The 16,667-nt window shown below is 44.3% G+C and overlaps 1 protein-coding gene across 1 annotated transcript in view; it reads right to left on the reverse strand.

Annotated features, from left to right (window-relative positions):
• Window positions 1-677: 677 nt before the first annotated feature.
• Window positions 678-16,667, reverse strand: part of SORBS2 (sorbin and SH3 domain containing 2) — a 747,676-nt gene continuing 731,686 nt past the window's right edge. Inside the window, 2 exon segments of the mRNA XM_029586937.1 lie at window positions 678-2,794; window positions 5,547-5,653. Of these exon segments, the coding sequence (XP_029442797.1) occupies window positions 2,733-2,794; window positions 5,547-5,653 (169 nt within the window). The 3' untranslated portion in view covers window positions 678-2,732.

Consider the following 16,667-nt stretch of genomic DNA (forward strand, 5'->3'; position numbering starts at 1 on the left):
ACTACAAGGTTTCTGTGCACAGGAGTGAGCCTCTTTCAAGTAAAGGAGAATCTAGAACAAGGGGTCATGGAATGAGAATGAAATGGAGTAGACTAAGTAGTAATCTAAGAAAATATTTCTTTACTGAAAGGGTAGTGGATGCATAGGACAAACTCCTCTGGAGAAAGTGAATTCAAGAAAGCTTGGGATAAATACAAAGGATCTCGAGGGAGTGGCAGAGATTGTAAAGCTGAATAGTTGGTATGGCTGGGTAGACCTGATTGGCGATATGGTCTTTTTCTGCTGTCATATTTCTAGGTTTATAATGGGCTCAGTTTCTGATGTTACGTTCTAAATAAACTCTGGCCTTTATAAATCCACTTTTGTGCCTTTTGTGTGTTATTGTAAGGAGGGAGCATGTCAGGGAAACAAAGAAAGTCCTGCATGCTTAAGTCCTTGATCCTACATTTTGTGGAGTGCTATCATTCTTTCCAGAAGTTTGCAGCCCAGGTAGGTGGAGAAATGTCCTCAGTGGCGGAGTGCATGTGAAGTAAGTGAGTAATGGACGAAGTGGAAAAGAGAATATTATGGGCACAGGTAAATTACAAAGTAACCATGCTACTATTCTTGCTATGACTAATAAAATGACAATGTGTACAGTGAATAGTAACTACAAGACAGAACATGCTGGGGAAAAGTGTTGTATACGCCAGGCAAAATTTATTAGAAGTCTATTCAAGAAAAAAACCACAAATACCCTTTGCTTGTAAGAATTCAAAGTTGGTAACCTGAAATTCAGGTCTGAAAAAGTTTTTTTTCCCAATCGCATACAGAGTAGAAACAGTACATGTTTAAATATTACAGGCAACAGATACTGAAATCTTCCATCAGAAACAGCATCAAATATAGGTATTTATTTCACAGCAAAGCTGCATGCACTTGACCTAATTCAAAAGTCAAAGCCTTAGAAGTATAAAGCTTTCTTTTTGCCATGAAATATGCAGCAAGAAAGGTACACTGCGAAAAAGATGGTCACCTTGTCTCCGTAATCAAGATATATGTCCATTTCGATTTGATTGGTAAAACCGTATTTTTTTTTTTAATTCACAAAATTTGTGCATAAAATGCTACTTTACAGAATTGCACTATCTAGGTGTGACTGTGGTCAGCATGACTGATGAAAGGAAATACTTAAAAAATATTATAGTGCTGTCTGTCTGGAGGGCAAAGACCAAATAAAGAACTTACTATTTTTAAACAAATCATGGTTCTATACAAAAAAAAAAAAAAGGGCAAACATATTTACAAAATGCTACAGGCTACATACAATGTGATAAGCTCAGTTATTTACCAGAGGAGAAATACAATAGTAGTTTTTGCCATCTAATAAGGTGCTGAAAAAAAAAGCCAAATATGTACTGTTCTCATATGATGTGACTGGGCTCGATTTATCAAAGGTTTTCTTCCATTATCTGCATGTGGTCAAGGGGTTTGATAGATCAGGTCCATAATATTCATTTTCTTCCCGAATCCAAACATCATGTACAATGTAGGCTTGCATACAGGAAGATGAATGAACTGTTTAAATAATAGTTTACTACAATCACAAAATATAACAAGAGTGTAACAGGCATAATACTTATGACTTGCATTCCTTTTTCGCACTGCTACATATCTAAAATAGAATGTGAAACTTAGGCATTTTAACCTATGCACATAAATATATAGGTAATGATGCAGTGAAACAATAAACTGTGTGGTACTTAGGAAAAAGTTACTGTCTGTGAATATTTTGCCTTGTGGCTATGTTAGTCAAAAAACTTAAATTAACACTGTTTTGCAAGCTTAAATGTTGAAGAAATCAATGCCTCCTACTATAGCGTTCAAGTTGCTGCTAGCTTCAATACATGAATGAATTTGGATAACGCAACTTTAGATCACAAAGATTTGGGGTTTTTGCTATCTTCTCTTATACTGTGTCCTCACAGCTAAGAAAAACATTATCTGACTTTTGAATCTTCTCCATTTCCTTAATCTAGCTGGGAAAGGTCCCCTAGCTTGAAACGAGATTCCAGTAATCCTTTCACATTTGCCTCTGTCACTATCCTCTCCAAAATCATCTGTGCTTGTTTTGCTTAAAATGAAGCCCTCACTGTGTACTGTGCAAACAACTTACATCATTCTTTTATTTTTGCAAATCACCACAGTGAACAGTTTTATGATGGTAAACGTGAAAGCCACAAAATATCATTAAACGTAAGAATGTGAAAACTCCATGCTGTGGTTGTTGTTTTTTGTTGTTGTTATTGTTTTTTTCTTTAACAAAAAAGCAAAAAATTCCCCATAAAACACCTTCTCTCCATTAGGTAATACATGATAGTCGTGCTTTCTTAGAATTTTAAAATAGGACAAAAAAGCCTCAAAAATGAGATTCTTTTCCTTCACAGGTTTGTTGTCTGTATAAGGCCAGTCAAGATCTCCATGGTGGTGTGTCCCAGAGAGAAAATGTTCAAAAGAAAGAAAGCAGGAAAAAATACTTTGCGTTGAAACAATCCTCTGGTTTCGTTACAGTCACGTTTTCCATACTGTAGTCTTTGCTCTAATACTGCTGGAACGTTTTGGCAAACGGTGATTGCGACTAGGTAACAATTTCTATTTGAAACCATAAAGCATGAAAACGGAAGCATATTTCTTTGCAACTTTCTGTGGATATGCTTCCAAGAGGTGGCATAAATATGTAGGATAGAAAAGTCTCACAGCCTCTTGACATAATTTCCAGGAAAAGTACCAAAGAATCGGTTTCTTCTTGAAGTTCCTGAAAACAGAGAATGAAAAGTTAATAAAAGCAAGACAGTTAAATGTGGTGGCTATATAAAATACATATCTGTCCATCCATCAGCTTTGATGCAATATATAAATATGTATGCATGTATCTATCTATCCATCAGAAAACCCTAAAATAGAGTAAGTAACATAACATGTTTTAAATGATTTGAGAGATGCATAATATTGCAAATGTTATTACTCAATGACAAAGAATATCAAAACTATTAAAAAATACACACATATATTGATCAATTGTCCTAGCCAATCATTCCTCATTTATACCATTTCTAAACTCTCTTTATTGTAGTGCATTTATAGCATGTATAAATATCAACATAAAACAAACTGTGTTCTGCAAAGAGGCATTGAAGTCTGCTACAGATACAGCTCTGGCAAATAAGACAAGGGAAGGTTTCCAACACGCTGAGTGTTGTGTTCCGCGGCCGTAGCAGGCCATGATCGCGGTCCCCTACCTTGCCCATGGCGGCGAACCGCCGTGGGAGCCCCGGGGGAGGACCCTGACTTCAGGACCGTTGCTCCGGCACAGGCCTCGGTGCTACTCGCTGCAGGGGGAGCCGTCCCTGCTCCCCCCTCGCGGCATCCAGCAGCGTTTCTCCTCCGCGGGGAAATCAAAGATGGCCACCACCATCTTTAGGCGCGAGGCCGCGCCTCCTTCACAGATTTAAAGGACCTGGTCCCTTTAACCAGCTTCACCTGTTCCTGATCAGCCTGAGCAGGGGAAGTATAGAGGGAGGCTTCCTCTGCTCATTCCCTGACTTGGCAACGTTCTCCAGCGCTGTCTAGTCTGCTTGCTTCGGTGAGTTCCTTGTGCTTTGGATCCTTGTTCCTGTTACGTCTTGGTGTTCCCAGTTCCTGACTTCGGATTGGCTTATGGTGATTCTCTGGTGTGTGACTTCCGATTGGCAAGCGATGATTCTCTGGTGTGTGACTTCGGACTGGCAAGTGGTGATCCCTCAGTGCATGACTTCGGACTGGCAAGCGACGACCCTCTGGCACTTGACCTTGGACTTCTTCTGGACTACTGTCTCCAAGGGCCCGCCTAAGTCCCAGCGGTCCGGGTCCCTACAGGCTCCTCCCCGGGGACCGCGGGCTTCCAGGCGAAGCTCCAGTCAGCCCTTGCACCGATACCTTGACCTCTCAAAGGTCCACCTAAGTCCCAGCGGTCTGGGTCCCTACGGGCTCCTCCTGGGGGGATCACAGACTTCCAGTGGCAAAGACACAGGTCCTCTTCTCATCTCTTCATCTGCCTCTGCAGTCGCCCGAGTCTCCAGTGCCGAGGGTCAGTTGGTCTCGTCTTCTGCTCTGCCTTGCCACCCGACGAGAGAACCTACGGATCTTCCGAAAGGTATACCATCCTCCCGTCGGCCCAAGGGTTCACAAGCCTGAGCTTAACACTGAGAATAAGAGATTGAGTTCTCTTTCACTAAATACAGTCCATGGTATCAACACAAGAATAATTATGAAGCATAATTTCCCCTGAAAAAGCCTTAATGATGAAACAAAGGCCTTTGTAGGGACACAGAAAGAGTAGTGGAACCTCTATGAAGTGATAAAGATATGCATGGGACTCTACACAACATTCCTATGAAACAATTACAAAATATCCTTTCTTGTGGACTGTGGTTTAACTGTATCCCCTTTTTAATAAAGGTGAATTTCTTGTGACTCATTTGTAAGCAATTGATTAGAGCAGTAAAAAAAGAATTTTACTATTATTTTGGAGTTAATTCCTGAGTTGATACTTTGATGATCTGATATAAAACCTAGAAGATGTCATAGGGACCAGAAAAGGTGGCCTAGAGGACTGATAAAAATTAAAAGGAAAATAGGTAAAAACATATGGGGATGACAAGTGAGGCATGATTGGGTTGATACTGAATGTGCAGATTGTTATTGAGGAGATGATATTAATTTGTTCAATGATGGAATGGACTTGTTTCTCAATGAAGTTTTGGAACAGGTCATAGAGCAGTTGATATAGGCCACAGCTTTGTGGGCACAGGGTAAATATATTTCCCTGTGCCTGTGGCTGGTACCTGAGCTAAGGCATTTGTTAGGCTAGTTCTTCACTGCTTGTCCTCATGTGATCTGCCCGGCTGGTCGACTGAGGGCAAGAGTGGCTGGGGAGCTGATGGGAATTACCTGAGCCTGGCTTCCTAGCTGGTGGTCTGGCGGGAGGGGCTCATAGACCTCGGATGGTACAGAGCTGTGTTAATTGGCTAGATGGCTTTAAAGTCGCTTAGCTAGTAACATGGCACGTGGCTAGGTAATGATATTATTTATTGAGCTTCTTTGGCTTAGGTTATGCATTGTTATTAGAAAGCTGTGGCCTATTTATTTATTTATTTATTTATTTATTTGTTTATTTATTTATTCCAACATTTGTGTCTGGTGTGTCTTGTGTGGTTCTTTGTAAGTGGGATTGAAAAAAAATGAGCATTCTCCTGGATACACTTGTTAAGTTTTTTTTTAATAATGAGTTTTAAAGATACTTTAATTAAACAAATAATTGGGAGGTTTGCGATAGCAAAAATGTACTCCATATTGTGAAGGCACCTGGCTTTTCATCTTAATAGTTTCAAACCCTCCTATATCTTTGCTTGACTGAGAGTGGACAACTGAATTTGGAATTGCTGTTTCAATATCCAAATCACTTTCATAATGAATATTAGGAGATATCCTGCTATGAAACAACAAGAGGCCTCATAGGATAACCATACCTACAAACCAGCCATCATCACACTTTTCCATGACATCAATGACATCTCCCTCTCTCAACTCAAGCTCATCTTCATTTCGAGGAGTGTAATTGTACAGAGCCTGAAACCTTGAGAAAAACAAAAAGGACAAAAAAAAAAAATTACATCTTTGGGGAGATTTTACCAAACAATATCCTAAACTAGTAGATTATTATAAGACTGGCAATATTAATATCAGACAGAGCTCTTGTAATATCTTGCTCAGTTATTCAAAACCCTCGATTAAAAAGCAAGGCATTGCTTACTTAAGGACAACAATTTTTATTCTTTTTTGTTGAACTTTTTTCCTACCAAAACCAGAATTAAATGCCTCTAGTGGGTGCTCAAAAGAATAGACATGAAGAGGAGAAACCCTTATGAAAGGAGAACTTATATCCTACTGAAAACAGTATCATCAAGCTGAAGGTTGTATATATCAAAATGTTTTGACCTAGGTTATGGTGATACATTTATTTTATTTAACCATGTATTTACTAAATGCAGTGTTACATTTCTTGCCATGCAACACAGATCTAGATATGCAAAATTGTTCACCTGCTTTCCCTGTTTTGCTCATTTTAGGAAGCAGGGAGCACCACTAACTAAAGTGACTACAAATTATGCTTTCAGATAAAGTACCTAAAGTGTTAGAATGTATCAACCCTCATCCCAACTAACTGAAACAAATTAATATACCTTCAACTCAGTTTTGAAACTGTACATCCAGTAATAAAGAACCTGAGCGATTCCCTGCCTTCACCTCCTCTCTTTTGCTATGGGGATGTGCCTTGTATTCATCCCATCTTACATTTAAAAAATGTGCCAGAAGGAAAAGTTCCCCCTGCAGCATGCAGTTAAACCACTCCACTAACATTGCACTGCATAGTGCATACCCTGAACACTGTATGAGATTTAATAGCATAGTAACAGATAAAGACCAAAGGACTCATCCAGTCTGCTCAGTTAGTCTGGCCTACACTATCCCAGCTGCCAACCTTAGACGTCTGATCACGTGTAGGACAGCGCTTCCCCAAATTAACCCCTAAAAATTCACATGGCTCCCAGATGCTGATCGACACAAAATAGCAGAATTCCCTTCTGACCCCTCCCACCCCCTGCTCACCTGAAGTGGGGAATTAGTGGTAGAAGCAGAAGTCAAAGTGCAGCCTCTGAGTCAGCGTGCAATCACACACCCCAGTCCTCCGTCACAGATTTCCATTCGAACAGGAGGAGGGGGTGGGGCCCATGAGTGTGCATTGACCACTCCTGCAAGCTGAAGTGGAGGTCTGCGAGAAGCAGAGGTCTCTATGGGGAAGCAACCCTGCTTTTCATGACCCCATCTGCTGACTTCTCAACCCACAATATGGGAACCACTGCTGTAGGATATAGCTTCTTATCCAAGTCAGTTTTTTGTTGTTTTCCCATACCAGGCAGATAAGCATACAAGTTCTCATACTTAATCCAATACCCAGGTTCTCTCACTTCCTTATGTTTTATCACCTTGTAATAAATTAGGCTGTTTTCCTAAGATCTAGATGCTTATCACACCATGGCCTTAATGAAAGGCACTTGGCTACCACCAACCTGTTGGTTTCTGGAAAGTGGCAGCCTGCTAGTTTCTACTTGGCTACCCCATGGCCTACAGTGTCACTAGCATGTGCTTTCTTCTTTTCTCCTTATCACATTGCCTTCGTTCTCAAGGGACTAAAGAGTGGGTTGTTTGCAACTTTTTAATTTTGTTCCTACCATGTCCCTCCAAGGCATACTTAAATTCTCTCACTGTACCAGTTTCCACCATCTTTGCTGGTAGATTGCTCCTGGCAACTATCACTCTCTCGTTAATGAAATGTTTATTAGAGATGTGAATCGTGTCCTCGATCGTCTTAACGATCGATTTCGGCTGGGAGGGGGAGGGAATCGTATCGTTGCCTTTTGGGTGTTTGAAGTATCGTGAAAATCGTGAAAATCGTGAAAATCGTGAGCCGGCACACTAAAACCCCCTAAAACCCACCCCCGACCCTTTAAATTAAATCCCCCACCCTCCCGAACCCCCCCAAATGCCTTAAATTACCTGGGGGTCCAGCGGCAGTCCGGAACGGCAGCGGTCCGGAACGGCCTCCTGCAATTGAATTGTGTTGTCTTCAGCCGGTGCCATTTTTCAAAATGGCGGCGGCCATAGACCAACACGATTCGACTGCAGGAGGTCGTTCCGGACCCCCGCTGGACTTTTGGCAAGTCTTGTGGGGGTCAGGAGGCCCCCCCAAGCTGGCCAAAAGTCCCTGGGGGTCCAGCGGGGGTCCGGAAAACGATCTCCTGCCGCGAATCGTTTTCCGTACGGAAAATGGCGCCGGCAGGAGATCGACTGCAGGAGGTCATTCAGTGGGGGTTCCGGACCGCCGCTGAACGACCTCCTGCAGTCGATCTCCTGCCGGCGCCATTTTCCGTATGGAAAACGATTCGCGGCAGGAGATCATTTTCCGGACCCCCGCTGGACCCCCAGGGACTTTTGGCCAGCTTGGGGGGGGCCTCCTGATCCCCACAAGACTTGCCAAAAGTCCAGCGGGGGTCCGGAATGACCTCCTGCAGTTGAATCGTGTTGGTCTATGGCCGCCGCCATTTTGAAAAATGGCGCCGGCTGAAGACAACACAATTCAATTGCAGGAGGCCGTTCCGGACCGCTGCCATTCCGGACCGCCGCTGGACCCCCAGGTAATTTAAGGCATTTGGGGGGGGGTTTGGGAGGGTGGGGGATTTAATTTAAAGGGTCGGGGGTGGGTTTTAGGGGGTTTTAGTGTGCCGGTTTTCCTGCCCTCCCCCTTCCCCCGATTTACGATTTTTTGACGATAAATTGGGGGAATTGGTATTGTATCGTGGCCCTAAAGATTTTTGACGATTTAAAATATATCGGACGATATTTTAAATCGTCAAAAAACAATTCACATCCCTAATGTTTATCATGTTTTCTCTGAACCTTCCTCCCTGCGACTTCAAATCATGATGCTTTGTCCTTGAATTTCCTGGTCCAGAGACGTACGAAAAAGGGGATGAAGGGGGGCGGTCCAGCCATTACCGCCGGCAGGAAGGTGTGAGCATGTGGTATGTGTGAATGAGAACCTGATTGGGGTGAATGAGAGCCTGACTGAAGGGGGGATATGTGAATGACAGTTTGACCGGAGGCGGGGGGTATGTGAATGGGAGTCTGACTGTGTGTGTGCATGTGTGTGTGAATAGGAACCTGACTGGGCTGTGTGTGTCTGTGTGTGGGGGTAGGGGGGGTAGGAACCTGTCTGGGGTATGTGTGAATGAATAGGAACATGTCTGGTGTGTATGTGTGTGTGTATGTATGGGGACCTGTCTGGAGTGTGTATGTATGGGAACCTGTCTGGGGTGTGTGTGAATGGGAGCCTGCCTGTGTGGGTGTGAAGAAAATTTGTGATGCTTCACTTATCCATGCCTTACTCAGGATAACTGGAAAGAAAACATTTTCAGTTATGGAGAGCAGTGATTTTTCCATCCTTATTAATTTATTGGATGTCTGTGTCTTCCATTTTGAAATAATTTGTTTCAGAAATTTTTAAAATTTTGTATGAGCTCTTTATTATTGGATGTTATTCTATTCCTTAGATCATTATAAAAAGAATATTTCCAAGTATGTTTTACTAATAATGACTGTTTTATATTCCTTGATTTTATTGTTTGATGGATGATTTATGAGGACTGGTGATGTTTCTGTTACCCCATTGCTGCTCTGCATAGAGAGTCTGGCTTGTTGTGGTTTGCGGTTTTTGTTCCAATTCCAGTTTATAGTTTATAGCCTCTTTATTCTGAATTTTGTGAGAGTGAGTCTGTGTTCTGCATGTTTAATTGAGGTGGGGTAATCTCTGTTAAAAAAAGATGAGGAGAGGAGATCATGTGATAACTTGACGGGAGAGGATGAGATCCCCCGTCGCGGAGCCTAAGCTCTCTCTGTCCTCCCCCATCCAACGTCTGGCACCATTTCTTTTTCACTCAGCGCCTTGTGAAGGAATCCCCTACTACTTTGTGGTGACTTCTGACTCGATGGCAGCTCAGGCGGGGAAAGAAGAGAAGGAGAAGGAGCGGGCCTGAGCGCCTGAATATCTCCCAGAAGATATGGCGGGAACGGCGGAAACGGGAGCGGTATCGCCAGGCTCCACTGCTGAATTGACAGCCGCGGTACTAGCGGCGATTACGCCGGAGCTAAAAAAAAAATATCGGATCAGCTGCAAGAATTAAATACCGGCATGGCCGCCATTGATCGCCGCTTCTCTGATTTAGAAACCAGAGTGTCCGGAAACCAAGATGGCCTTCACGTGGCCCAGGCAGAAATAGAGGGGCTTAAAACAGCAATGGAGAAGCAAGCGGGGAAGATTGATGACCTCGAGAACCGCGCAAGGCGCACAAATATAAGGTTAGTGGGCCTCCCAGAAAGTTTAGAAGAACAAAATCTTTCTAGCTTCCTCGAGGGGTGGCTCCCGACAGCGCTGTCTCTCACAGGCATGTCTGGCCCATTTTGAGTGGAAAGAGCCCACTGCCTGGGCCCTAAACGAGCAGATAATATGAAACCCCGGGTAATAATTGCCAAAATCTTGAACTATGCTCACAATGTGGCAATTCTGCGGGCACTCTGACTGGGGACCAAACTCATGTATGACAACTGCCCGGTTCTAATTTTTCAGGATTTCTCCGCAACAGTTTCACAACAAAGCTGCGTTTTGGTGCCATATTGCTCACAGCTGTTTGAGTGGGGCATTCGGGCCATCCTGGTCTATCCAGCCAAGATGAGAGTTCAAACAGCAAGTGGAGTCCGCTGGTTCAATGACGCTGCGGCTGTCAAACAATATCTGCAATCACTACCTACTCCTAGCCAGTCTGGCACTTGAGGGGAACCAGATGCCAATACGGGAGCAGATTTGCTAGAGTGGTGCTGCTGATGGCGCTGGGTACCCTACCCATTGCCTGAAGATCAATTCCATCAAGGCCCAATCATCCAGGACTTAACATGGACCCTTTCTTGTGGTTTAAGAATTGTTTGGGTTTCCAAACTGTTTCACAGTTTACTTAGAGGTGGGAGAGTTGAAGCCCGCTGGTCAGTGCCTTAACGACATTCAGAGGAGTATGGGCGACCAGACCTCTGAGCATTTGGTTTCTTTATATTACTGCTTGCCCACACGGCCTAACTTTCTTTTCTTATTCCCCAATGCCACAGAAGGTACAGACAGCACAGAACCCCAGTGGGGGTTAACTTTAGAAGATATATGGACCATCGCTTAACAAGACACAGGCTCCTCTGCCTCCTTTTTATCTGTGGAAATTATTTCATTGTTTTTGATAATACTTTTGGGCGGCTTCAATACCTGTATTATTGTTCTTGTTTGTTCCTTCTCATGGAAACTATGGTAATGTGCCCTTACCATTATATTACCATGGGGAGGGGGGATGGGGGGGGGGGGGAGGGGGGTGTGTGAGCTGGGCACTGTGTCGTCATGATCTTCACCTGCTATCAATTGATGGCGGGTTCTGGGGAGGGGTTACCTTGGGAGCGGGGCATAGGAATGAGGGGGGCAGGGCACTGCAGGGGAAAGAGCAAGGGGGGACAGGGGGAGGGGACACGTGGGAGGAATCTATCAGTGATTGTCTTGTTGCATACAGGAACTTAATCAAGTTGTCTCTATTTCTCATCACGGGGGGGGGGGGGGGGGGGGGGGGGGCGCCAGCTGAGAGACTCGCCTCTCCACAAGAAATCTCATTGTTGTTATACTAATAATGGTACTTTCCTATCTGAGTAGTCGGAATTCCTTTCTTTTTTCCTGGAATGAAGGGGGAATCAATTCTCCTATTAAACGGTCTAAGATTTTGCAGGCCCTAAATAAAAAATCAGCTGATATTGCCTTCCTGCAGGAGACGCATCTAAATGACCTGGAACACAGCAAACTAAGCCAGCGCTGGGTGGGCTCAAAGTTCATTTTTCCTCAGCTAGTACTAGATCTGCGGGGGTAGCTGTCTTAATCAGGAAATCCTTTCCGATTAAAGTGTTGAAAGAAGTTAAAGACCCCAAGGGTAGATATATAATTTTGGAAACAGAGTATAATCTCTCTTATCCTGTGCAATGTATATGCTCCAAATGTATATCAGGCTTCCTTTATTCGAGAGCTGCACGCCTTGCTTCTCCCTTACATTGATGACATGCTGATAGTGGGGGGTGACCTTAATGCGGTTAAAGATCCTCTCTATGACAGATCCTCATCGGCCACAGCTCTGGGGATGCCTAGCACAGGAATCAAATTTTTAGAATCAACCCTACATCTAATAGACGTTTGGCGTACACTACACCCACTAGAGAGGGAGTTTACGCATATATCCCGTGCCCATGCAACTCATGCCAGAATAGATTACTTTTTAGTGAGTAATAATAGTTTTTTCAAGATCATGGGAGCGGGGATTGGTGATATGGTAATTTCAGACCATGCACCGATTTGGTTAGAACTGACCAATCCCCTCTCAAAACATAGTATTTTTCAATGGAAATATCCCTATTTCTTAGCAGAGGATATAACTTTCCAAAAATTTTTAAAAGAAAAATGGGCAGCGTTTGAGCTTATGAATGCTCAGCATAAAGATGATCCTATTTTATTTTGGAATACAGCCAAGGTAGTGATCCGAGGAGGTATTATTTCCTATGTGGCACACAGGAAAAAATCTTTAGATAAACAAATTATATTTCTGAACGCCCAACTTCAGAAAGGCAAATGGGATATAATACGCTGTCACACCAAAAGCCATAGAGAAGGATTTCTTTCTATACAAACAGCTATTAATACATTACTGCATCAGCGCTAAGAAAAGCCTTCTCTATTATAAATTTAAATTATTTCAATTTGGTAAAAAATCTGGCAAATTGATGGCACAGTTAATTAGGGATGTGAATTGTTTTTTGACGATTTAAAACAATCGTCAGATATATTTTAAATCGTCAAAAATCGTTAGAGCCGCGATACAATAGCAATTCCCCCGATTTATCGTCAAAAAATCGTAAATCAGGGGAGGAGGGAGGGTGGGAAAACCGGCACACCAAAACAACCCTAAAACCCACCCCGACCCTTTAAAACAAATCCCCCACCCTCCCGAACCCCCCCAAAATGTTTTAAATTACCTGGGGTCCATTGGGGGGGTCCCGGCGCGATCTCCCGCGATCTCCCGCTCTCGGGCCATGGCTGCGTTAATAGAAATGGCGCCGGTGGCCCTTTGCCCTTACCATATGACAGGGCAAAGGTAGCGCCGGCGCCATTTTGGTTCCTGTCACCCGACGTCACGAGTGCAGGAGATCGCTCCTGGACCCCCGCTGGACCCCCAGGGACTTTTGGCCAGCTTGGGGGGCCTCCTGACCCCCACAAGACTTGCCAAAAGTCCAGCGGGGGTCCGGGAGCGACCTCCTGCACTCGCGCCGTATTGCCAATATTCAAAATGGCGCCGGCGCTACCTTTGCCCTCACTATGTCATATGACCCGTATGTCATAGTGAGGGCAAAAGTCATATGACCCGTATGTCATAGTGAGGGCAAAAGTAGCGCCGGCCCATTTTGAATATTGGCAATACGGCGCGAGTGCAGGAGGTCGCTCCCGGACCCCCGCTGGACTTTTGGCAAGTCTTGTGGGGGTCAGGAGGCCCCCCCCAAACTGGCCAAAAGTCCCTGGGGGTCCAGCGGGGGTCCGGGAGCGATCTCCTGCACTCGTGACGTCGGGTGACAGGAACCAAAATGGCGCCGGCGCTATCTTTGCCCTGTCATATGGTAAGGGCAAAGGGCCACCGGCGCCATTTCTATTAACGCAGCCGTGGCCCGAGAGCGGGAGATCGCGGGAGATCGTGCCGGGACCCCCCCCACTGGACCCCAGGTAATTTAAAACATTTTGGGGGGGTTCGGGAGGGTGGGGGATTTGTTTTAAAGGGTCGGGGTGGGTTTTAGGGTTGTTTTGTTGTGCCGGTTTTCCCGCCCTCCCCCGATTTACGATTTTTTACGATTTTTTAACAAAAAAAACCATGACGATCAGATTTCCCTCCCCCCCCAGCCAAAATCGATCGTTAAGACGATCGATCACACGATTCACATCCCTACAGTTAATCAAATCAGCTAGAGGCTCTAAATATGTCCATGCCATTAAAAATACACAAAATCAGATTGTAACTCACACCGAAGGAATTATGCAAGCTTTTCATACATATTATTCTCGGCTATACCAAACTGAGGGTTGGGATGTTTCTAAATGGGAGGCCTTCGGGGGATCAGCTTCAACTTTTTGCCTTGACGGTGGAATTCAGTCGCTATTTGAATGAACCCATCTCAGAAGATGAGGTGACCTGAGTTATACAAAATATGCAAAACTTAAAAGCCCCCAGCCAGGATGGGTATAGCACTGAATTTTATAAATGTCTCATGACGTCAATATCTAAACTCCTCCCTACTGTTTATAACACACTGATTAGCCAGGGGACATTTCCTACAGGGGGGAACCAGGCATATGTGACCATTCTTCCCAAACCGGGAAAGGATCCCTTGTTGCCAGTGTCTTATCGTCCCATATCATTGCTGAATGTTGATAACAAAATATTAGCCAAAATTCTCGCGGATCGTTTGGGGAATGTTCTTCTCACCCTGATTAAACCAGGACAAGTGGGCTTCATCAAACAGTGGTATGCGTTGCGTAACATCAGACAAGTGGCTATAGTAATGGTGCTTTGATCTCGAACGAAGGAACCTTATCTGATGGTCAGTCTGGATGCAGAGAAAGCATTCGACAGGATGGAATGGGGTTATATGTTCCATGTTTTACAGTTAATGGGGTTCAGTGGTCTTTTCTATCAAGCCATCCAACTCCTATACCATAACCCTGAGGCCCGTATGTGTGTCAATGGGGGGCTGACTGATTCCTTTGTGGTGGAACGGGGGACCAGGTAGGGATGCCTGCTATCCCCACTACTATTCTTACTGATTCTGGAGCCGTTCCTGCTAGAAATCCAAGATAATCCTGCTATCAGGGGAATACAATTCCACGGGGGCAGGAAACAAGAAATTTTCAAATATGCGGCCTTCGCTGACGACGTATTACTTTTTCTGACATCTCTACACAGGTCTTTAGAGGCCCTTCTGATTCTTTTCAGGCTTTATGAGGCACTGTCCGGTATGCACATTAATAGGGATAAGTTGGAGGCGCTAGCATTCCCGGAGACCCTCAAGGAGAGATGGGGGGGACCCTTCCCCTTGAAATGGGCCCATGGCTCCATCAAATATTTAAGGATCCATCTAACCATGGATATACAGAGTATTTATACCCTTAATATCCCCCCACTATTACGGGCAACCCAGGAGAAGTTTAACATCTGGCGAGATCTACCGCTTTCAGTGGGAGGAAGGATAAACCTAATTAAAATGGTAATTTTGCTTAAATGGCTTTATATTTTCCAGAATTTCCCTTTAATACTATCCTCTCGGGATCATTCCCGCATTGATCAACTGGTACGTCACTTTATATGGAAGGGGAAAAAAGCCAGAATCCCAATGAAATGGCTGAAACTTCCATGGACCAGGGGGGGGTATGGGGATTCCTGCTCTTAACCTCTACGGGCTGGCAGCTATTCTCCACTTGCTTCGTGGCTGGCTTCTGGAACAGTCTCCCTGTGTCAATCTTCTGGCCGAGCATACGCTGATTGCCCCCTTGGCCCTGAGCTTTGTTCTTATGAACCAAGGAACGACAATTCCATCCTTGCTAACGAATCATCCACTCATACTACCCCTCAGGAAAGCATGGGCATATTTAACCAAATCTTTGGGGATCTCCAGAGTATGTTCCTATCTATTACCCCTGTGCGGAAATTTAGATTTTTCACCAGGTTCCACCACCCAGTGTTTCCAGACTTGGAGGCGAAAGGGCATTCTTAGTCTGGGCCATGTTCTAGATGCTGAAGGCACTATTTTATCTTTTGATTACTTGCAGGAATACTATGGGTTATTGGGATCTCACATGTTTGGATATTTGCAAGTTCACAAATATATACGATCTTTGGGACCCCCTGCTACACATTTGGCAGAGTTCAAGGCTTTACATGATTTTTTTCAATTTGATCATCTGAAAGCCCCTACTCTTTCGGTATATTACCAAAGGTTAATGCGTAGCTTGCCCAGGGACTCATATCAGTTAGCGGTGGAGTGATGGAATCGAGAGGGCGCCTTTCTGCTGCCACCAACTATCTTTGCTTTCAGCGTTAGGAGTGTGCTTCCAATTACTAGCAATATGTATTTTAGAGAAATGCACCTAAAATTTTTGAGACGTGCGTTTATTTCTCCACACATTGCATTCCAGGCTGGTCTTACTTCCACAGCCACATGCAAACGCTGCCAGATGTCCGTAGGGAATATGTCTCATGTCTTCTGGGCCTGCCCTAACATTCAAGGATACTGGCGACAGAATGTACAATATATGACTACATTGGTTGGTGTCAACTTGCCAATGTCCCCATATTTATGGCTATTTCATTGTATTACTCGATATTTAGCCCCGACGGGGAGTATGCGTATTCTTGTGCAGAAGGCAGGCCTGGTAGGGAAAAAGGTAATTCTTCTACATTGGATGGAGGAATCAACTTCATCGTTTTGGGCGTGGCGAAGTCAGTTTCACAGACTGATGCAAATGGAGAATTTGTCCTCTGGGAGTTCGCCCAGACATCACACCTCCTTTCTACAGACCTGGGAACCATATTTGCAATCATTACCGCACAGGACAAGAAGTTTGATACTTAATGGTTAATAATTTCTGATATGGAGACAACAAGACAGTATACGAACTTGATCACTGGAGGGTGGGCTGGGAGGGAGGGGGTACTGTGGGTAGGGAATAGGGTTGGGAACGGAGTGTAGCAGCCTCTTTATTACACCTGAACATGCATATGGAACCCGGAGTAGCAAAGGAAAGATGTTCCTTTGGGCCTGGTTTGATCCAAGGATATTGGCTGTTGCGCTCTGGAAGGGATGGGGAGAGGGGATTATTTCCTTGGAAAATAATGTGATTATATACCGGCATTACTCTGATTTCA

The sequence above is a fragment of the Rhinatrema bivittatum genome, chromosome 1 (genome assembly GCF_901001135.1).
Source record: "Rhinatrema bivittatum chromosome 1, aRhiBiv1.1, whole genome shotgun sequence".
Lineage (NCBI taxonomy): Eukaryota > Metazoa > Chordata > Amphibia > Gymnophiona > Rhinatrematidae > Rhinatrema > Rhinatrema bivittatum.